Genomic DNA, 23,472 nt, shown 5'->3' with positions numbered 1-23,472 from the left:
TTCAAACCATAGTTTCAAACTGGATGTCCAAACGCCTACTAATTGTTCTTCTTTCATTTACAAAAACAGATTTCTGTTGTTGGGCCTTCATTGGGCACTCTTTGCCAGGTTGTTGGGAATCCATTGGACTACTCTTCTTATTTCCATAACTTTCTCTTTCAAAACTCCCCGAGCAATTTGAACGGTTGTCCTTATTCTGGGGTTGTCTTTAATTTTTGCTCCTCAAACAATTGGTCTTTAATTTTTTCTGTTCGTTTAAAATACCTCAAAGTTTTGGTTTTAATCTCATCTCAGCAAAAAAAATTTATAAGGCAAAGTTTTGTTGCAAAATTAGGCTTATTTGGGCATTTTGTAGAATTCCATCAGAGTAAGGCCTAACTTTTGTAGAATTCCAGCAGAGTAATATTTTTATTTTTATTTTGACTTACGGCAAAATATTTTTTTTCCCTTACGGCAAACTTCTGCCTCAAGGCAAATTCTGAAGGCAATTCTGCCTTGTAAGACAAACTTTTCGCGAAGACTTGTCTTGCCATTTTTTTTTTACTGAGCAAGGTTTCGAACACAGAACCTCGGGATATTTTCGACCACTTTTTTAAGTGAAACGAAAGAATTAAACACCAGCAATTTGAGAGCCAAAAATTAAAGACCAGCGCCTTTGAAGGCCAATCCGTGCAAAAGATTGAACCCCTCTCCCCTCCCAAACAAAGTTTTTATTCTCAGTAAAATCTACCTTAAGGAAGTAATTATGTTCAGTGTATTTTACCAATATATTCATGAAAACTTAGATCTTTAAAAAAAGAGATTCCTATTCAAAGAGTGCATAGCTGCATGTATATGCTAATCTAGGATTTCTCGAAGATGAGTTCACTACTAAAAAAAGGAGGAAGAGAATGTGCACTAAGTGGGGATTGATCGTTGAACCTCTAGATAAATAACTTAACTTTCAATCAAGTGTACCAATAAGCTTTTGTAGCATGTGTTCCAAAAGGTAATACTAGATATATTTTAAGAATTATACACATAATATACCGAGTTTAATCGGGTGACCATGAGTTCACGTGAAACTTTTTTTAGCACCTTGCCCCTAGCAGCATGGATAAGCTCATACTAACACATCAAATTGGAATTCAAATCCGAGATTTTCCTTGAGAGGTATCAAGAAGTATTTGGAATGAAATAATACGATTCATACAGAAGAAAAGTTTCGAAGCACTTCTTTTTATAATATTTCGAAAACCATAGGATCAATCGTATGGATATGTAAAATACAGGAATGTAACGCTGTTGAAATATTTGATATATGAAGCCGCGATGTCTCTATTCTACAAAGGCACCGATAAAATACTAAAGTTGATACGCACAATGCCACCAAGAGTAACGGTTTATAAACTATAGTTGCAAGTCTAAACATTGCGTCCAAATATGATTGTCTATCAACATTATTTATGATGCAAACTTACTTTTTGTGTCGTTTTGTTAAGTTGTGTAGCTGAAACCATAGTATGATTCTAATACTAGTATGACTGCAGCAACATATGGTGGCATTTGATTAGTACTATATCATCTTCCACGCGGTCGTAAAAGATGCACCATCTATTGAATTCTCCAAGAACAAGAAGGTATATTTAGTAGATTAAAGTAAAGTGTGCTTAAATATTCCCTAAACTTAAATAACGTAAATTGTACTGTACCTCATTGCAGAAAGTATCTAATTTCGAAAATTAAATAGTATCATGTAGCTCTTTTAAACTACTTACTATAAAATTGCCAAAAGCTGATTCTTGCATACACACTTCTACAAAGAATATATTTGCAGCCATCTTTCTGGAATGGGGCTCTCCAACAACATAAAATTTTTGAATGTTTATGATATTTTAACCTTAGAATGTAACAACATAAGCAGAAACCAAAATTGTGCTCTTTCAAGAATTTTTTTTAGATGATAGATACATTGTAATTTGATTTGCTTTCGAAATTAATTTTGTCAACCGAAATTAGGGTTCAGTTAATGTGTGAGAAACTCATCTTCGCAGACTAATGGACACGCATTGCTTAAAATTTGAATAATTTTATTACCCAACAATCTTGAAAATGCTAATGATCCAAGTACTACACAAATTGTATCATTGAATATCAATAATTTCTGCTGGATCCCATTCTTTTGTCACTTCTTACTTTCTTTTTTCTTCCTTTTGTGTTTTAAATTCCTCAGCACATTTCCACTCCTTAAGGAACAAAAGCTGCTATTCACTCACAAGCAAGTGACAATCCACAAACTTATACACACTGTCACTCTCCAACCATTAGTTTTTTCATAAACAATCTACCCTTAAATGTTCATGTAGCATTTTCAAATCATACAAAGTAGAATCATAGTATTGAAAGACTACAACTCAATGATCAGGTCCAAGGATCTAAACTTTGTCACCTAGCAATGTCATGAGGAACTTCCTGTAATCGCCTGACGTGTCATCAATAACTGCATTATCAAGGCTAGTTTTGTTCGCGATGAAATACTCTCCCCTTACTTTCATCATATCAACTTCAGCTCGAGTTACAATGGCTCTAGTTAGTGAATCCTCATCAGTTCCTAACCCGACAACCGAGGCTCTGACAACCTGACCAATGCCAGCATACAAGATTATATTTAAAAGAAGGTACTTTACTGACATTGATCTGTAAAAATGAATTACATGATGCTATGTACCAAATGCTCTTCATGGTAAATTGTAGCAAATTTAAATTTAAGGTTGTCTCATCTCATCATATGATGCTAATGATTATTTAAGTTAAGTCTAACCAGAATATCAATATGCACTCTGATAGCACTAAAAAATTGTGATCGCATAGAAGTAATTCGACAGGACTATGTGCTTCAGTGCTTGCATTAACTTCATTAAAAGAAGGTAGGCTTTTGTTGGTATTTTGACAGAAGTGACATAAAAAGGTTTCAAAAACAGCAAAATACTTCAACCAAAAAACAGAAGAGAAGAAGCTGTGCCGTGTTTAATTACCTCAGCAAAATGTTTCTCTGGTGAATCAATGCACCAGATAACCACCTTCAGTATAGATTCTAACAGACCTTTTCCACAGCTCTTAATGTCCTGTAAATGAACATAAAAATAGACAAAAGAGACAAGATGAGCAAGTAGCACTTTAAAAAGAAGGTTACATAGGCAGCTTGCAAGAAATGTAACCTGGTCAATGGGGAATCCATAATTTTGCTTGTAGCACTCAAAAGTTGCTCTCAGCTGATGAACATTCCTTGTGCTGAGTATGATAAGAAAATCATCACGATCCAACTGCTTTGTCCGAATGGCTTCTCGAAGGATAGCAGCTTCTGCATTTGCAATACTAGGATCCACCAATTCTTTATCATATCTATAAGACCTGACTAGACCGATAAGAATCTGGCAAGATCCACACAACACATCAATTCATAGAAATCACTATAATGCAACTCAACATGGCAAAGAAATCATCAGAAAGAGTACTAGTTAACTGATAATGAATCATCAGAAAGGTAAGATGTCTCGAGTACTCTGCATTTACCCCACCAGCTCTATTTTTAAGACACTGAGAATAGTGTCTTTAGCTAATTCAGACGAAATTGACCATACATACCTTTTGTACGGGCATAGGGACATTTGCTGTGATATCTTCTTCAAGTGAATGGTTGAAAAGGCCACAATATGCTTGTCTCACCGCGACCAGATGATCAGGAGATGATGCACAAGCTATCTCTACTATCACTTGGAATTGGGTGATGGTTTTCTTTCTTGACTTTAAGGCTTCATTTGCTAGCCGTGCATCTCTTTCAGAAGGCTCGTATGTCCACAGGACGACAGCTTTCTGTCACACATGGAAAGCTAAAATTAGCACTTTTATACTTAGAAACAACCATGCTCAAATAGATAGAAACAACCATGCTCAAATAGAGACTGAAATTGCATTCTGCTGCAGATATAGTAATCTGATAGGCATTCTAGAAAAATACCAAGGGATAAGCTATACCTCTCGGAAATTTTCACCTTAAGGTTTTCTTACTAGCATTTAAAGAAAACAGTTTACAGTAATAGGGCTAAATCTTCAGCTGCTTCCTCTACTTATGATTAACACACTAGAAATGATTTAAAGGAGATGGAGAAGCAAGGACAGTCGTTGATACTAAATATCATTGAAAAGAACAATTCAATTAAGGGACTACAAGTTCTACTAAAAGGGCGTGCTATTTAAAACTCAATCAATGTCACAATGTTGCCATTTTGACTAGCACCAGAAAAAAAGCAACCAAAATTTACATCAAATTTTCAAAACATTCCGAACTTAGCCTCAAAACAGTAAACTCAGAGAATCAAATAAAAGTAAAGCTAGATACAGAAAGTGGCCTATAAGGATTAACATTCTAGTGTGCTAAAGCTATTAATTTGTGAGTCCATTACGGAAGTGAACAAATAATTAGGTCTAGGAAATGTAAGAAAAGAGATTGTACCCTGAAATCACCAGACAACTCAGAATAAATGTCATCAACAAGGGACTTGTTGTAAAGTTGCTGATAGGTTTCTCTGATCTTCTTCCTCTGGCTTGCATTTCTGTGCCCCAACACCGATATTACTGACTTCTCATTTGTTCCCAGTCCTACACAAAACCACTTAACTAATCCCCGTCTTTATACAACGAACAAAAAGATAAGACATATTAAAAAACACAGAGTCAGATGGGGCAATGGGGCAGGGGGCTGTTTTATTTTTCCCAATTAAATTGCTACTAGTACTTTTTTTGCACATGGAGACAACCAGTAGCTAATGTCTTTCTTACTATCAGTGCAGAACCAAATTGCAATTAGCATATCAAATTTGCACTGATCAAATAATATCAACAAAGACAAACTTACACACTTCCACATGATCATATTTCAGCAATTAAAATAGTCACTGTAGGATTCAATTGATGAAAAGAATTAAGCGCATTAATCATGCAATCAAGCACCAAACAGTACAGAAATTCAAGAACTATAAGAGAAAAAAAAAATCAATAAAACAAGCCCCTCAGCCCCAAGGATGCGTCCTTTTGAACGAGGAGGTTCTAATTCCAGCGAACGAGACATCAGGTGAAATTATTCTCATATACTTAGCTAGCGTTTTGGACATAGATTTGGTTGAAACTTGAAAAAAAAAAAAAACGAAAATGAGATGAAAAATGGTTTTTGGGAAGTTGAAATTGTGTTTGGAGATGCATGTTACTTGAAAAGAAGTTGAAGTTTTGTGAGTTGAAAACTTGAAAAATTAGTCTAAACCACTTTTTGAAATTTGAAAGATTCATCTTAAAAAACTGCCCAAAAACTGGTCACTTTTTATAACCAAACAATGTTTTGAAAATATTTCTGAAAAAAGTGAACTTATAGCCAAACGGGAGCTAACGAGTTACCCGTACTTGTGATGGTGGGAGGTAGCAGGTAGTTACCTGATGGATTAGTCTCCACCCAAGCTAGACTGAACATCATGCTTATTTTAAAAAAAAGTTCAACAAAGAAGGAGTCCTGGAACCAAAATATGCTCCCAAAGTTAAATACCAAAGAATTATCCCAACCCACCTAGGGGTGATGCTAGAGGGACGGAAGGGAGTTTATTCGAACTCATTACTTGATATACAAGGTCAATTTTCTTTTAATGTATTTATAGTAAATGATGAATTTCCCGGTAAAAATTCTGTGTCCGCCACTGCTGACCTACTCCCACCTCCAACCCCAAAAACTGTTCCATCAACTTGTTGAGTATATATGAATCAAAAACTTGGTTGAGGATTGACGTTACATGTACAATCACGCATGCATATTTATGACATGTAAAAAGGAAAGTCCTCTGGAAGTAAAACAAAAGAAAAGGGAGGAAAGTGGAGACACCTTTGAAGGCTTTCATAAGAGTTTCACAATCTTCAGTTGGAGAAGGAACAACATCTGGTATTCTCAATGTACCCATTTTCTTCTCTTCCTCACTTATTACTTCTTGAAATTGCAAGTTATTTGCTTTCTGTTTCTCTTAACACTTTCAGTTATTTTTCCCTCTACCAAAAGGGCAAAAACGAAATAAAAGACCCTTAACTTTTAACAAAATCTACCCTTAATGCCCTTATAATATATGTTTGGACTATAATGCCCCGATGTTGAGTTTACACTTCCTTCAAACTCCTTTTCATATCACCTACTTCTGTTTTTATCCAACACATTATTGGATGTCATTTTCAAAATTGTTAAAATCAATGTTAGCCTGTCAGTAAAGCTTATCTTCTTGTATTATTATTTCCAGTTTGCCTAGATATCATAGGTGGGCATCATCTTCCTTTCAGCCAGCTTTCATTTGACGTAAATTTTTCAAATATTTTTCTGCATTTTTCATTTTGTTTACCGGAAACAATCTTTTTAATTTTTATCTTTCAACATAAAAGTAAGATTTGCAAATACTCTAACCTTTCCTGATCCCAAGATTTTACTGGGCATGTTGTTGTTATTGTTGAGTACTAAATTTACTTTGATTTTTTTTGTTTACTTTGTATGACAACATGTAAATTGAAACAGAATCAACCTTTTTCTTGAATTATCAGAAAAGAAGTTCTTTTCGATGAAATGTCTTGAACATGACAACTTTAAGTCACCCACATTGTTAATTGAAAGAGCTTAGTCATAATCGCATTCACATTATTAAATAATTGGTGTTTTGCACACGTACATTTTAATTTGTAGTTTTGCTCATCGGAATATTTTTCTTAAGCGAATGATAAATCAACAACAAGAATAAATGTACCCAAATAAATTAAAATTGTTGAGGTCCCTGCAAATTGAACAAAATTCTAGAAGCTATATTAGCATTTTTGTTTTCCTCCTTGGACTTTCTTTTTATTAATTATAATAGAACCGCCAACAAGAAAATTAAGCTCCTCCTAGCAAGTGACGAAAGGGTTATGTTTTTTAGCATATTGAGATTTGAAAGCTATCTATGTTCAATTCCGCATTGTTTTATCAAATTATGTCAAATATTCTCCATTTTGCCAATGGACAATTAATTAATAGTCTAAAAATGGGTCTAGCTAATTAGCAAAATAAAATATTCACGGGAAAATAAAGTGAAGGAAAGTGAACAAGAATCTGATAAAGTAAAAGAAAACTAAAAGGAGCCATAAAGATAAAGTAAAAATAATTAATCTATATACCAAAAGAGAAAAGAAGAAGAATATGTTCCTTCAAAGCTTAAAATGCTACTCTATATATTTTTTTTAATGAAGCTTCTATTTTCTCAAATTTGTGAATAAATTTGATCAATGGAAATTATAATAGTATTTCCTATATACCTATTTATGTGAATAAATATTTAATTTACCTATAAATTCTGATATAGATCTTTCAGATATTTTAAAATAAATTACATATTTAAAAATTACGTAAAAAATATTAAAATTAACACAGTTAATGATTTGAATAGTAAAAAAAAAATTGTTTAACTTCTCAATTAGTAATAATACTTTCACATAAAATGAGATTGACAAAACTGTAACCGGGATTGGATAATCGACGTCACATTGGAAAGTTATAGGAGTTGTCTTTTTCGTACTTTAATACATACCTAATTGATCATTCCATCTCACCAGTCACCAGTAAAAAGATGAGCAATTAATATAATATTATAATAATATGACGGAAGTTTTTGTCAGCCATGTGATTCATATGCTGAAGAAGAAATTAGGAGGAGGACAAAAAAAAAAAAAACGAAAAGCAGAATTAGTCATACAGAAGATACTTATTCGCGTTTATAATCACAGCAGACTATATACTATTATTTAGAGCTATAAATTTAAATATACTTATCATTTTATTATGACTAAAACTATAAAATTTACATGTGAGATACATATTATATGATGTAAATTAACAGGGGCGGAGCCAGCCCTTCGGGTGTGGGTTCGGCCGAACCCAGTAACTTTTGTTCGAATCATATATTTGTATTAAAATTTTGTCAAATATGTACAAATTATTAATAAAAAACCCAATAACTTTAAAGAAGTAGAACTCCGAACCCACAAGCTTCGAATTCTAGTTCCGTCTCTGTGTAAATAATAATTGTTGAATGCAAGTACTCCCTCCGTCTCAATTTATGTGGCACTTTTTATTTTTCGAAAGTCAATTTGACTAAACTTTGAAGTCAAATTGGATTAGATTTACTTGATATTTTAATATTAAAATTTATATATATTTGAAAATTACATAAAAAGTGTTATAAATTGCAATTTTTCTTATATCAATTTGATGAAAAAATACATCTTAAAATGATGATCAAAGTTCATGCAATTTGAATATCGGAAAGTGAAAAGTGCCGGAAGGAGTAAGTTTTTCTTATAATATCTCCTATAGGTAACCTTTTTAACAAATTTGCTGCATTAATGGTCATGCATGTGATTCAATTAAATACACTTTCTCCCCTTTTCTTCAAGCATAGTATATTAGTTCACGTTTGAAATTGTTTTTTCCTTTTCTTTTTTACATTTACCAAATGGCTTTTATGTATTTCGACTGTTTCCGGATCAAAGTAAGCTATTCACACTGTGGATCAAAATAAATAATATTATAAAATTAAGGATTATATTCAATAGTACATGTGTCCATGTTTAAAAAATGGCCTCCGTTTCTTTAGCTCAAGGTTAATAAGAGGACCTAATAAGTTTGATGGTCGCAATCAATGTGATCTCTCAATTTTTAACAAGAGGTTTCAGATTGAAGTTTTTAGTTGGGATCCGATCATCTTTTTTGTATAAATAAATCTTATATAATGTGAATCTAAATTAATCGGGTGAGTGAATTCTGTACAATAAATGGTAGATTTTAAAAAAGGGCACCTAATCTGATAAGTGTGAATGATTTGAATTCTACACTAGAAAAGAAGAAATAAAACGAAATCAATTACTGTAGCTTGGTTGGCTATATTATCATGATAAAGTGATAAGTCATTCTCCTATTTCGTTCACAAGTTTCATTCACACTTATTATGGCCAGGCCCTCAACCCTTATCAACAATATGCTGATTTTCTAGTTATTATACACGTATTGTGTATTAACTCCCTCCGTTTCGCTAAATTAAGGTAACCTAATTTATCAAAATAATTAATTATCTTGAATAGTCCAAATACTGTATTTACTGTTCAATACTCAAATCTCATAATAACTACCCCTGAATCAACTTAGAACAGTTAATTTCCAGTTAATTTACTTTTGATCATGAGCACTTGAAATTTTATCATGTCAAAAAAGAAGCATCTAATTCTATAACTAAGTTACGCTAGAAAATTATAATACCAAGTTTTGTTTGAACAAAATGATGTCTAAAGAATACGCGTAGTATCGGGTCAAAGCTACACGATGTAAATGAGTTTCCAAGAAAAATATAATATGATACAGTGAGTAATAAAAAATATATTATCTGTTTTTTGGTTGAAAGGGCAACACTACACTTGTCTATACTAGCGATGATATAATATTAATGAGTAACATGCAATTGTTGTGGTGCCACAGTAGGGATTGCTCCTAGCACGGATTGATTGATATTTGATAGTGTAAGAGAATGTTTTCCTTGATTATTTTGTTCTCTTGAATGGGTTGATATACATGATTTACAACATAATTGTAGGTTACAAATTAGGAACTAATTTGACTAAATAATTCTAACATATGCTATCCTAAAATAGAAGATTATAAAATATATTTGACTAAATAATATTACATAATCTAACACACCCCCGCAGTCGAAGCGGGAGGTTTACGATTAGTTAGACTGTCTCGAAAATCATCAAATAGTACACGCGGAAGACCTTTGGTGAAGATGTCAGCAATCTGATAACGGGACGGAACATGTAGGACACGAACTTCGCCACGTCTAACCTTTTCACGAACAGAGTGAATGTCCATTTCAATATGCTTGGTACGTTGATGTTGTACCGGATTTCCAGACAAGTTAATGGCACTCACATTATCACAATAGACCAAAGTTGCTTTACGAATAGGACAATTGAGTTCAAGCAACAGATTACGAATCCAACAAGATTCAGAGACAACATTAGCAACCCCTCTGTATTCTGCTTCAGCACTTGACTTGGATAGAGTAGGTTGGCGCTTGGAAGACCAAGAAATCAAGTTATCCCCAAGATAGACACAATAACCCGATGTGGAGCGTCGAGTGTCTGGACATCCTCCCCAATCAGCATATGTATATGATAGTAGTGACTGTAGAGAGGATTTGTATAAATGTGTGCCAAAGTCAATCGTACCTCGAATGTAACGCAAGATGTGTTTTAATGCTTCCATATGTTGGACTTTGGGGTCATGCATAAACAAACAAACCTGTTGAACGGTGTATGATATGTCCGGCCGAGTGAATGTCAAGTATTGCAAAGCACCGGCCAGACGACGATACTTCGTAGGATCCTCATACGGGGCGCTTGAAGAAGCCCTGAGTTTGCCCTTTGTGTCAACCGGAGTGGGGCAAGGCTTACACTGTGACATGCCTGCTCTGTCAAGAATATCCTCTGCATAAGAACTCTGAGACATAAAGAGATTATTTTTGTCCCGGGAGACAGCAATCCCCAAAAAATAGCTCAACGGACCCAAGTCTTTCATTGCAAATTCCGTAGCTAACTTGGACATAATACCGAGTCTGAGAGAGTCTGAAGATGCAGTTAGAATAATATCATCCACATATAATAAAATGTAAGCAATATCTTTTCCACGACAATAAGTGAAGAGAGAGTTGTCAGATGTACTATGCGAGAAACCAATGGTTGCCACATACTCAGCAAAACGCTGATACCAAGCCCGTGGTGCCTGCTTCATAAAGAAACTTACGCAAGAGACAGACATGGTCAGGACGAGCCAGATCCCGGAATCCCAGAGGCTGATACATATAGACAGTCTCATTCAAGTTGCCATGTAAGAAAGCATTCTTTACATCAAGCTGGTGAATGGGCCAAGAGTGAGATAAAGCAATAGTAAGAACAACACGGATAGTTGCCGGCTTGACCACCGGACTGAAAGTCTCGTCACAATCAACACCTTCCCGTTGAGACCTGCCATCACCTACAACACGGGCTTTATGCCTCTCAAAAGAACCTTCAGATTTCTTTTTATGCCGAAAAATCCATAAAGACCGAATAATATTAGCATTTGGAGGACGAGGGACCAAATCCCAAGTCTTACTATCAATAAGAGCATTATATTCATCTTGCATAGCATTTTTCCAATTCGGGTCATTAAGGGCACCAACGGGATTCCGAGGAATGGGGGAGGTGGAATTGTTGGTGACACTTAAGGCTTGATTATGGTATTTCAAGTTCGGCTTAAAAATCCCATGTTGACTACGTGTAGTCATGTGATGAACGGGTGGGGGGCTGGTAGGGAGGGTGCTGCTACCGTGGTGGGGCAGCGTGGGAGAGGGAGGGGCTGGCAGTGGGGGGATTGCCGTGGGGGCCGTGACAGTGGGCTGAAGAGGCTGGCGGGCAGCTGGGGCAGTGGAGGTGGATTGTTGGGCAGTCGACGAAGAAGGAGAGGAGGTGGGGGGGGGGGGGGGGGGGGGGGCTCGGGTGGTGGGTTGCACGAGAGGGGGGGGGGGGCTCGGGTGGTGGGTTGCACGAGAGGGAGGGGGCTGCATTGGCGGAGCAGTGGCCTGGTCATGCAACAATTGAATTCTCAATGGGGAATTATCATCATCCAAAAATTCATATGAGGTAGGAGATGGAGTATTTATTTGTGAAAATGGAAAGGAATTTTCATCAAACCACACATGCCGGGCTATGATTATTTTTCGGCTCGCTAAGTCATAGCATTTGTACCCCCGATGATTGGAAGGATATCCTAGGAAGACACACAAAGTGGACCTAGACTGCAACTTATGAATTTGTGTGGAGGGAAAGAGAGGAAAGCATAGACAACCAAAGACTCGGAGATGAGAGTAGGATGGATTCTTTTGATAAAGAATGTGAGTGGGTGTCTTATATGCTAAAAGTTTAGAAGGGAGAATATTGTAGAGGTACGTTGCCATGGCCAAGGCGTGATGCCAATAGGAGGGGGCATAGATGCATGGGCAAGAAGTGTACGAACAATATTATTGATGGATTTAATTTTCCGTTCCGCCTTACCATTTTGGGGGGAAGTGTGGGGACAAGAATAGCGGAAAAGCATCCCGTTTTGTTCACAAAACTTATGAAAAGGACCATTGTCAAATTCACGCCCGTTGTCACATTGAAAGGTTTTGATTTCTTTTTCAAACTGAGTGCGAATGAAAGTCCGGAAAGACAAGAAGCAATTATAAACTTGGGACTTTGTTTTGATGGGAAAAGTCCAAAGAAAATTAGTGTAATTATCAAGAAATAAAACATAATATCTGTGACTTGAAGAGCTAAGAATAGGTGAAGTCCATAAATCACTGTGAACAATGTCAAAGGGCATAGTAGTAGTTGAAAGAGAGTCATAAAAAGGCAATTTAATTAATTTCCCCAGAGGGCAAGAATGATAAACATTGTTTCAAGCCTTATTACATTCAATCAAATTACTACTACGTAAAGAACTAAGAATAACATTCCCTGGATGACCTAAACGGGAGTGCCATATATGAGGAAAGATGACATTAAAAGCAGATGGTGCGGAAGACGAGATGGCTCGAAATTTTTTGAAGAATGGATAAAGATCACCCGAACTCTCACATCTCATGAGTTTGCTCCCCGTCCGTAAATCCTTCACATAAAAACCAAAAGGATCAAATTCAACAGAAACCATATTATCGATAGTAAATTTACGAACGGAAATAAGGTTTTTGATGAGTTTAGGTGCATGTAAGACATTTTTCAGTTTTAAAGAGGGATTTTCTTGAAGGGATGTATGACCATAACCACGAATTGGAATCATGTTACCATTACCAACAACAATGCCATTATTTTTGCTCAATTGATAATAAAACAAGAGAGTACCTTGGGAGTTGGTCATATGAGATGTGGCTCCGGTGTCCATGTACCAATTCTTGTCATCGGGCGGATTCAAAGACATTGTGTGCATAGCTTGATCAATATCTGTGGGCGCATACCCACCATGTGATGACGAGGCTGACGAGTAGAACGACTGTGGAGGACGAGGACCAAGAACTCCCTGCTGCGAAGGAGCTGGATGCGACTGCTGCCACCCAGCCGTGGGGTACGGGCACGGTGGAGTAGCCCACGGCTGTTGCCCCCAAGCTGCCCACGGTGGAAAATACCACGACGGGGCAGTGGGTCCCTGCTGTTGTGACGCGGCGGGCTGGTATGCCTGTGCATTGGTGCTGCTGCCCCCGCCGCTGCTTTGTCCATTGCTGCTGCCACCGCGGTTGTTGAGGTTGCCGCCGCTGCGACCGCGGTTATTTTCCTTTCCACGATTCTGCGAATTCCCACGATTGTTGAAGTTATTTGCAGAGTTATTGGGCTGTCCATTTCCTGAGAAATTCTGAGGAGTAACATTGCGGGAAACAAGGGCAACATTCGAGTCGGAGTCATGAATGGCGTCCTCGGCATGGCTATCTTCCTCAAGCTCAAGCATCGACCGGACAACGTCAAAAGATGGGAGAAGAGTACGGTGCTGCACCGTCGTGCGAAAAGTTTTATATTCCTCCGACAACCCTCGCAGAAGACGAAGCACAAGTCGTTCGTCGGAAAACTTTTTGACCGCCGTTGGCGAGATTGTCTGCAAGAACTTTCAGCCTGGTGCAGTATGCTTTCACATTCGAAAAATCCACCAATTTTGTGTTGGTGAATTTTGCATCAAGAGCAAGAGCCCTAGCTGATTTGTTGTCCTGAAAGAGATGAACAAGACGGTCCCAAGCTTCGGCTGCAGTGTCCTCTTGATGAATGATCGTGTTGAGAAGATCATTCGATATCGTACCATATATCCATTGCCGAACAATGTCATCTAGCCGTTCCCATAGGGCCTTAGCAACATGTTTTTCAGCTGCAGTTGCCGGTGGTGGCACGGTGGGGGAGGCAGGAGGTAGGATGTGGTCAATGACCAAGTTTGCACGACAATGGAGCTTGAAGAGGGTAGCCCAGTTATTGTATTGGCTTCCTTCGTAGTCAAGCACAATAGGAATGCATGATTTGATATTGGTGACGGTAGTCGCACGATGCAACTTGAAGGTGTCAGCTATGGAGAAAAGGAGGGGGAATAGCCGAAGGAGAGGCAAATGAAAAGAGAGGGGGGGGGGGGGGGGGGCGGCGGCCAAGGGCTAGGGTTTTTAGGAGAACCTAGTCTGATACCATATAAGAAAATGTTTTCCTTGATTATTCTGTTCCCTTGAATGGGTTGATATACATGATTTACAACATAATTGTAGGCTACAAATTAGGAACTAATTTGATTAAATAATTCTAACATATGCTATCCTAAAATAGAAGATTACAAAATATATTTGACTAAATAATATTACATAATCTAACGGATAGAATAGACAACGATTTTGAACAATATTAGTTGAGTCAAGATTGTGTTTTTAAAAAAGGAGAAAAAAAAAGATTTAACATTACCATATTTTTTTTATTTGGTGTGGTTAGATATTTTTTTCGTCTTTCACCTTAATCATTCATTATTCAAACCGATTAGGTCCCGATAGATTTGAATTTGTGGCGAATAATCTCATGACTAAAGATATATAGCACTCGCTATAAGACTTTTTTTTATTTCTATGCTTAAATTTGAGATTTTTGATTAAAAGTCGTCCACTCACACTTTTCAGTGTAAGTGTTTGGCTTGATTGCTTATTACATGTGAATCTAGCCATGATGTGGTCATTGTTTAAAGGTGATACAAATTTTGTTTCCTGGTTCCTTTCATATTGTTAAATGATATGTACGTTATTTTGAAGTATATATATGGAAGGAACCAGGAAACAAAATTTGTAAGGTGCATTCCAAAAGAATAAGGGATTGATCACACTTCCTTTTTCCTATTTTTTGGTTTTTGTATGATTTTAATTAATTACCTTTCAACAAATTTCTTTGGTAACTAAAAGTATTTTTATATACTAAAGTCTAATACGTACAGCACAGAAGAATAATAATCAAACCGCATGATTTGAACAGATTGCCCCAAAACTGCTATTTCAACATACTTAGGGTCGTTTGGTGCATAGTATAAGCTGGGATATTTCAGCACTAATTTTTTGTATCATATTTAGTAGAAGGTATAAATTTATCCTGAGATAAATTTATACCTTGTATCAAACAAAGTATAAAAGGCATCCCATAGTATAAGCTGAGATATCTTTTCTTATCTCACTTATCCTGAGACTATTTTATCCCATTTAAAAAATAAGATAAAATAATTTCAAAATATAAAATAAATTAATCTCAAGATTATAATCCCGAAATAATTTTAACTACCTACCAAACGATGACTTAAAGATCTACCGGCTAGCTCCTACTATGCGGTTTCTTTAGAATTGGAGCATAATAAACAAACACGTACTCTGACCATTGGATACTTATCTGAAGAGTAATATTTTGAAATTACGTAACAAATTTCTTGAAATTCATTAATGTGATTCACATGTCAGTGCCTTCTGATGAAAAAGTAGCTATCATTGTCCTTTTCTTGACTAAAAGCAAGGGAAAGAAATAAAAGAATCCTCCTAGTTGACTCCAAAGCAAGTCCATGCACATTGGAAAAAGAAAACAAATCAAATATAATAGTAGTAATTGTATTGTAAAAAGGAAGCAAGCTGCAAGCCATGTAAAAGCTTACATATTTGCATGTCACTTGAACATGATCGAGACAAATAAATAATTGAATGCTGGGAGAGGGCAAATCAAAGCTTAGCTGTATAAGACTTACTAATTCCTGTTAGGAAAAAAAAAATAGGAAAGCATTAATCGATGAATAAAATGACTTTGAGGCCCGGTTTCAAATTTTTCTTAAAGAGATATTGCCCGTATGCAGATTTAAAAAATACAAGTCATTCCCTTCACGATACAACAAAGCCCAGATTATACCCGCAGATTATTTTTAGCCACTTTATGAAGGAAAACCTTATTTATTAGCGACTATTTTGAATAGTCACCTTATTTCATGAACAAACATGTTCATTTAATTCAAATAAAATCTAAAAAATATCAAGACTTTTTAATATATAAAGTTTTCAAACTCTTTTTATCTTATGTCGTGGGATAATCCCACTTCATATATATATATATATATATATATATATATATATATTACAAACTATCCTACACTTTCCTCCATCTCAAAATGAGTGATGTTTTAGCCTTAAAAAAGTGTCTCAAAATAATAATCACATTAGAAATTCGAGATCAAAGTTGACAATTAATTTCAACAATACCCTTAACATTAAAGAACTATTCCTTTTTAATAGTAATCAATTCTAAAAAAAAATATAATAAATAAGAGTAATTTAATAAACTATACATTGTATTTATATGACAAGATAAAGTTAGTTACTCAAATAATAAACACCCTCCACCTTCAATTCGAAAGTTTAAAAAATATTGTATTTATTAATTTTTTAATGGGCATGAAATTAGCTAAAACAACACTTATTTTTGGTACGGAGGAAGTATAATACACCTAAATAAGGGAAATTAGGTCAGTAAACCGATCGAGAATAACAAGCACGATGATAAATTTTTTGATAATAATAAAAGACATGACAATATCGATATAAGTAAATTAAATGAAAAAAACCTAAGCTTTAATTGTCGGTGCACCTTTTTCTCATGGAAAAATAGTTTAATCAGTATTGTGGGAAGCTTCTCGAGTCCTCTTCAAAGTTGAAACAATAAATATTTTTCTTTCTTTTGTTGCCTTTTAGTTATAAAATAAAATAATAAAAAAAAACAGATACGTACAAATAAAAAGATAACTTAGTTGTTGGATATATCTCTTTCACATGGCATTGATCTCCACAGACATGCTCAATCTAATAATTTCACACCTATCTCATTTTGTACTATATTTCCTATTTTGTTTTTATTTAATGGGATTTTCAGACTTTATTTGTTTGATCCAAAGTCTAGACGTGCCGATTGCTTGTTGCTCAGACAATTCATTGAAGTTTTGATAACGTCAAGTATCAATTTTCATATTTGTGATATTCTATCAAATATGAACATCAAACCCCACGCTAAATTAATTTTTAAATGTGGTTTTCATTTTCAAAACATGGCACAAGGCAAAGCAGCCAGTCATTGCTGTCCTGATAATGTTGACATAATATGGACAAGCATGATTATGACGGAGATAAAATAAAAATAAACTATGAAAACTTGTCTCAATTATTAAACTACTCTTAATTCAATTAGATATAGATATCTGCATTGTGATCTCTTGCAACTACTTTTTCTTTTACTGGGTACAATAGTTGGAGACTTTTCAATCTTGACGTATCAATCAATACTATATATATATATATACGCGTTTCTTTATATATATATATGGAGAAACAGGTTGTTAATGCTCTACATTAACTTCTTGTACTAGATATGTTGTCCCTTTTCCTAGTGTCAGTTTACAATCAATAATTATAGTAAAATAGATTTTAGTACATTTAGGTTAGTAAGCGATCGTTACAAACGAAATTTATATATTGATGGAATTATAATAACGTGAATATTTTTAAAAACTCATGAAGCAGTAGCTAGTAGGCTAGTAACATGAGAAAATAGTCAAAATACCATTTCAAGAGAAGTATATATGAGGAGTATCAAGTGTTAAATAAAAAAAATGAGTGTCATTCAATTCTATGAACAAAATTATTTCTAGCTGCCAAAATATGTGATTCCACACCTTGCAAATTCATTTATGAATGAAACCCTGATGAATACTATGGATTTAGATATCAATTATGAGATATTGTAATGACTGTTTGTGATAGAGTCACGCGCCGGCCATTTAAGGAATGAGTGGTCTCCTTATATAAACTTGGTCAATCTTCCTCAAAAGCTAATTTTTTTGGTTAAGTTAAGCCCAAGATCCATTATTTACATAGCATCAGAGCAAGACTCATCTCAATTTTAATTTTCAATATTGGGCTCACATATTAAATTGCCAAACACTAGACATCTAGTCGTGGGCGTAAGGTGGGGTTTGAAAGAGTCTCATATCGGACATTCGAAGGATAAGTGATCTCCTTATATGAACTTGTTCAATCCTCCGCCCATGAGCTAGTTTTTGGGATTGAGCTAGACCCAAAATCCATTTTTATAAGATGTATATCCTCCTCTAAATTAATCGACTCTAAATTATAGATATTTTCAATAAAAACATGCATATTTTGTTAAATTATCTTTTTACATGCTTTTCATAGTTGGATCTACTTTCAGCTTGTCATCATGCTATTATAAGTATATTGAGAAAAGTTCAATAAAACGAAAAGAACCAATTGCTAACATGAAATGTCCAAAGGTACATAAAGGATCAAAAGCAGATCGCCGAACATTAATTAAACATTAAATTAAGAAGATATAATAGTGATTAAACTTGATTAAAGCAATTAGTTAGACTCTTTTTATTTGCCTAAGGTGTCACAAGCTGTACTTCGATGAACAGGGGAAAGTACAGGAATTGAATTGCATGGCCGCATCTTTATTATATAATTTCATAATTCATTATTACTTCACTAATTGGGGAACCCAAATGCTATTTATTGTACGTAGAAGGCTAATTTGGTCTTTTCGGGGTTTTGGTAATAGGTAAATGGCAGAAGTACCCCTAATAACCCATATAAATGTAGTTGTAATTAAATCACAATTGTCTCAACTCTCCTCTCTCTTCCTCACCTACACACACAGATAAAACTCAAAGACTAATAACAGAAGAAAATGGCAGAGGCTAATGCATATGCAGCTCTCACCAAGGCTTTCTCAGGTTCTTCTTGATTCCCTTCTTCTAAAACTATATGTTTTTGCTGTTTATAAGAGTTAATAGTAGGATTTTTTAGGTTAATTTTTCTAGTTTTTACCACTAAACTCTCACTGGATCCTCACCTTTACTTTGGATCTACTCCATTCGTCTTAATTTAAGTATCTTATTTTTCTTTTTATACTCCTTTCATTTCAATTTATGTGGCACCATTTGATCGGATACGAAATTTAAGAAATAAGGAAAGACTTTGTTATGTTTACCAAATTGTCCTCACGTTAGTGTTTATTTTTGTTGACTTTTCTTCGTAATAAGTACAGTCTTTAAAAGTAAATGGGATCCAACAAGAGTAAAATAGAGATCTTGTCATTAAAGTGTTGCCTAATAAGGAAAGGTGATATTTATTTTGGGACGGACTAAAAAGGAAATGCTATCACATAAATTGGGACGGAGGGAGTATTTAGTAAATTGATAAATCAGCAAGTTTATAATTGCATGATTCAAAGGACATTTTAGTACATTATACACATCTTTAATTTAGTACCATAAGATTCAAAAGTCACTTGTTATTTCTTAAATTTCGTGCTTAGTCAAACTAAGACGCTTAAATTGGGACGGAGAGAATATATAATTTGGGCATTACCTGAGAATGCAATTAGCCCTTCATACTGACTATATATAAGGGTGTATCAGGTAAAATATTACTTGTACTCGGAGTTCACATCAAATCAATGAATACACATATTTATCACTTAAGCATAGTTAAATGATATGTATTTTCACTCTAATTTTTAATTGCTTAGGCTAAAATGTTTAGTCTAGGGTGCTAGTAAGTATTTACCGGTGTATCAGTTGTTAAGATATCCAGTGAGGCGTGAGTTCAATTATAATTGGAAATTGATATTTCTATTGTTCTGTAAACATTCTTTTAAAAAATCAATTTTTGTAGGACTTGGTGTGGATGAGAATTTATTCATCTCAACCCTGGGGAAATGGAATCGCCATCAGAGACAATCCTACAGGGCAAGCACCCCTGGATTCTTCAAAGAAGACGAACGCCAATTCCAGAGATGGAATGATCAACATATCCTTCAGCTTCGCCAAGAATTTTTGCGTCTTAAGGTATTTAGATATATTTTATACTATTAATTAATAATTACCTATGAAACCTTGTGAAGTCCTATTTAGTTGTAGAATTTTGATTGTATCAGCTATGCATGTAACACTAGTGAAAGTGAAATATTTTTTGTAATTGCTTGCTGGAAGGGAGTATTTGTAATGTTCTATAAGTTTAGTCTTATGAAAGGATTTGTAATGTTGTTTTCTTATCATTTTCTTCTCATCAAAATTTTATAGGATGCAGTGTTGCTGTACACAATGCACCCATGGGAAAGAGATGCTCGTGTGTTTAAGGAGGCGTTATTATTGAAAGTACCTAGACACGATGTTCTCATTGAGGCTGCTTGCACTCGATCCTCCGAAGACCTTTTGGGAGCAAGAAAAGCCTACCATTCCCTTTTTGATCACTCAATTGAGGAAGACATTGCCTTCAATATCCAAACTCCTGAGCGAAAGGTACTTTTCGTTGTCCTTGATTTGTTTTTCTTTTTCTTTTTTGGGTGTTAAAAAGCTCCAATTGACTCTCACATAGGACCTCATGTCCATTTTCTCGTAATTAGGTGTTCATGGTTCGGCTATATTTGTGAATTCGAGAATGAAAACTTACCACTAATCTTGTTAGTTGGGCATTAGGAAATAATTTTGGGTTGCTAAATGAGATTGGTTTTTCGTATGGGCTTCAGATGTGGATCTTTGGGCTGCACTATGCCTAAGTTCTCATATTGTCCATAAAAAGAGGAGAGCAGTGTAGTATTTGACATGAACTTTTTTTTTTTTTTGATTAAGCACCGGATGTCCGGGTCTCTTTGAGCCCCGACTAATCCCGGGGGTGCACAGGCCCTCGGCAAGGAGTTTCCCGCAAGTGCACCACGGGTAATTCAGGGTTTTACCCCAGTCCGATGGCCCTTAGAAATTGTTTGCACCCAGTGGGTTTCGAACTTGAGACCTTGAAAGGGAGCAAACCCCAAGGCTCAAGCCAATTACCACCAGGCCAACTTTTTTTATGTGAAAACTCCATTTACTTAGAATCGATAGACCTATTTCATCTATAGGATCAGTAATTTACCAATTTGTTGTGACAAACAGCTTCTAGTTGCTCTTGTGAGTTCCTACCGTTACGAAGGGCCAAGAGTAAACGACGATCTTGCAAAATCCGAGGCTAAGGTGTTTGTGAATGCACTGAAAGATGGTAAGAAAAATCTGATTGAGGATGAAGAGATTGTGAGGATCCTTTCAACCAGAAGCAAGCTCCATCTTAAGGCCATCTATAGCCATTACAAGGAAATCACTGGCAAGTTCTTGGACGAGGTAAGAGAAAGAGAGTTTTAACTTCGATGCACCGACAATAAATAATTTTTCAATACCATGAGGTTAAATAATCTATAATCTAAATTTTTTCCCTTCAGGATCTTGATGGTGACTTGACCTTGAAACAAGTAGTGCAATGCCTTTGTGTTCCTCAAGCATACTTCAGCCAGGTAAATAGCAACCATAAAACTGATAAATAATAGTATACTGTATTGTCTTGTATTTCTCTCCTTTTTATTTGAAATATTTTGGCTATCTATTTGGATTTTTTTTTCTCATTTTCAATTTTTTGTTTCATAGATTTTGATTGCATCCTTGAAATTGGATGTGGATGAATCTGCTAAAGATTCAGTGACCCGAGTCATAGTTACAAGAGCAGACGATGATGATATGAAGCTAATCAAAGAAGAATTCAAGAGCAAATATGGAACTACCTTGACTGCAAAGATTGAAGAAGTTGCTAATGGAAGCTACAAAGATTTCTTGCTTACTATAATTGCAAAATCTGACTAATTGTTTGGCCCAAATTTTGGCATATCCAAAGTTGCATCAGTTCTTGTTCCATGTTATCAAACGCTTGTTTCCCCTTTGCTTTTCCTTTCAAGTCTTTTGCTCAATTTATGTATGATTTCAATGTTTCCATTTCTAATGAGCAATTTCAACATAATAGTTTTCAGCTTCTTGATTCCACTTATCATTAGTACTCAAGTTTTGAATGGTAAATTTGTAGAATAAATATGGAGCTCTGCTATATGAGTTTTTAACTTGCAACATTTCTCCTTTGCGATTGAACCAACCAAGTTAATATATTGACATCCCAGAAACACTACTAAAGTTGAGGCTAAAGCAAGGAATACTTAATTAAGTTATGGACGATCTAATTTCAGAAGTCTGACTAGTACACTATAGACAACTTCCAAAACTTGTTCAATATTTCATTTCGATATTTCAACTGATTTCATTATTAGTCAATGAATGTCTGTGAAAACCCTTAGTTGGGAGCTTTCAACTAAACTGCAAATAGACCGGAGCTTCTGTATCTCTGATGGGCCACCGGCCATGGCACCCGCAATATGTTTAGACATAAATTCTGTATGTCATATTGTTGAATCTATTTGTCCTAAGGGCCTAATCCCTTTGAGGTTCTAGTCATAGCCTAAGTTGGGCAGTGACACTTCGAATGTTAAGGACAAAAAAAAAACTTAGAATTGGGGAACTTGCACTAATATACACTGCTTTATAACACATGTATATCAATGTATACATGTGGATATACATATATACTACCACACACACAAAGATGCTCATATATGCATGGAGGATATACATATATACACCTTCGTCCCTTCAAAATCCACCAGTACACTGTCATCTCTCTACTCAAAACCGTCGTAGCAGCACCGTCCAGCCAACATTAGAGCACTAATCCAGCATTGATACCCAATTAAAAACTCTCTATTTACAACACCATTTGATTCCCTCCTAAAAAAGAAGAAGAAGAAGATGATATGTCAGAAATTCACCACTTCATCTCCATTTTTTTTTGCAATGACCCAATCACTTCAATTTCTCAAACTTCTCAAGTCCGACTCTGGACCCAAACTTCTTCGCCTGTACATCCAAAACTCATTAAAGTGTATCGAACTCGAACAAGCTTAGGAGCTCTGAAAATGCTGGACTTTACTTTGTCATCAACTTGCTTTCTAAAGCTGAAAAAAGATCCAAAACTATGGAAGAACATAACCGGAAAGACCCTCTTTCCATTTGCCAGGCCGTATATCATTGCAATTGCTATATTCAAGCATCAATTACATCTCTCCTATCCGAATAATGAGTCAGTAAATGGCCACCTAAAATGCAGGATCTTTGCTTTGGGCTAAGGGAATTTCACTAAATACTGTACCTCTAAAAGTTTTAAGAAATGTAGGATCATTGCATTGGCCCCTAGTTCTAGTGACAATATTGAAGTATTTGTAAATTATATCACAGGTTCGAGCCCTGCGCCATGCGAACTAAGCTTGATATTTAAGTGAAGAAGAGTCGAGGTACAAGGTTCCTCACACTATTCAATGCCAGTATAAGGCCAACTTAAAGTAACCATAAAAGATGTAAAACTTAAA

At 35.4% G+C, this 23,472-nt stretch overlaps 4 protein-coding genes across 6 annotated transcripts; 1 reads left to right on the top strand and 3 right to left on the bottom strand.

The window, feature by feature from the left end:
- Nucleotides 1–2,048: 2,048 nt before the first annotated feature.
- On the bottom strand, nucleotides 2,049–6,080 carry LOC132645270 (annexin D3-like). Of its 3 annotated transcripts, none has more exons than XM_060362169.1 (6): nucleotides 5,903–6,080; nucleotides 4,493–4,656; nucleotides 3,625–3,852; nucleotides 3,198–3,410; nucleotides 3,015–3,104; nucleotides 2,049–2,618 (listed from the first exon to the last, which is right to left on the bottom strand). In XM_060362169.1, exons 1-6 carry the CDS (start codon nucleotides 5,976–5,978, stop codon nucleotides 2,415–2,417), a joined length of 975 nt encoding a protein of 324 aa, XP_060218152.1. In that variant the 5' UTR covers nucleotides 5,979–6,080; the 3' UTR covers nucleotides 2,049–2,414. The 3 variants fall into 3 exon arrangements, with proteins under 3 accessions (XP_060218152.1, XP_060218153.1, XP_060218154.1); XM_060362170.1 differs by having other exon boundaries at nucleotides 4,493–4,638; nucleotides 5,903–6,076; XM_060362171.1 differs by lacking the exon at nucleotides 5,903–6,080 and adding an exon at nucleotides 5,464–5,856 and having other exon boundaries at nucleotides 4,493–4,638.
- A 6,476-nt stretch (nucleotides 6,081–12,556) lies between these two features.
- Nucleotides 12,557–13,597, bottom strand: LOC132644342 (uncharacterized). Its single transcript, XM_060360938.1, has 2 exons — nucleotides 13,000–13,597; nucleotides 12,557–12,624 (listed from the first exon to the last, which is right to left on the bottom strand). Exons 1-2 carry the CDS (start codon nucleotides 13,595–13,597, stop codon nucleotides 12,557–12,559), a joined length of 666 nt encoding a protein of 221 aa, XP_060216921.1.
- Nucleotides 13,598–13,658: 61 nt separating this feature from the next.
- LOC132644341 (uncharacterized) lies at nucleotides 13,659–14,831 on the bottom strand. Its single transcript, XM_060360937.1, has 2 exons — nucleotides 14,816–14,831; nucleotides 13,659–14,197 (listed from the first exon to the last, which is right to left on the bottom strand). The coding sequence occupies exons 1-2, from the start codon at nucleotides 14,829–14,831 to the stop codon at nucleotides 13,659–13,661; spliced, it is 555 nt and encodes a 184-aa protein (XP_060216920.1).
- A 3,945-nt stretch (nucleotides 14,832–18,776) lies between these two features.
- Nucleotides 18,777–22,031, top strand: LOC132645269 (annexin D4-like). The gene is made up of 6 exons (XM_060362168.1): nucleotides 18,777–18,931; nucleotides 19,875–20,047; nucleotides 20,282–20,500; nucleotides 21,131–21,352; nucleotides 21,451–21,522; nucleotides 21,653–22,031. The coding sequence occupies exons 1-6, from the start codon at nucleotides 18,886–18,888 to the stop codon at nucleotides 21,863–21,865; spliced, it is 945 nt and encodes a 314-aa protein (XP_060218151.1). The 5' UTR covers nucleotides 18,777–18,885; the 3' UTR covers nucleotides 21,866–22,031.
- Nucleotides 22,032–23,472: the final 1,441 nt, after the last annotated feature.

The sequence above is a fragment of the Lycium barbarum genome, chromosome 6, assembly GCF_019175385.1.
Source record: "Lycium barbarum isolate Lr01 chromosome 6, ASM1917538v2, whole genome shotgun sequence".
Taxonomy (NCBI): domain Eukaryota; kingdom Viridiplantae; phylum Streptophyta; class Magnoliopsida; order Solanales; family Solanaceae; genus Lycium; species Lycium barbarum.
The sequence above is the reverse complement of the archived record's forward strand: the minus strand, read 5'-3'. Positions and strand labels throughout refer to the sequence as shown.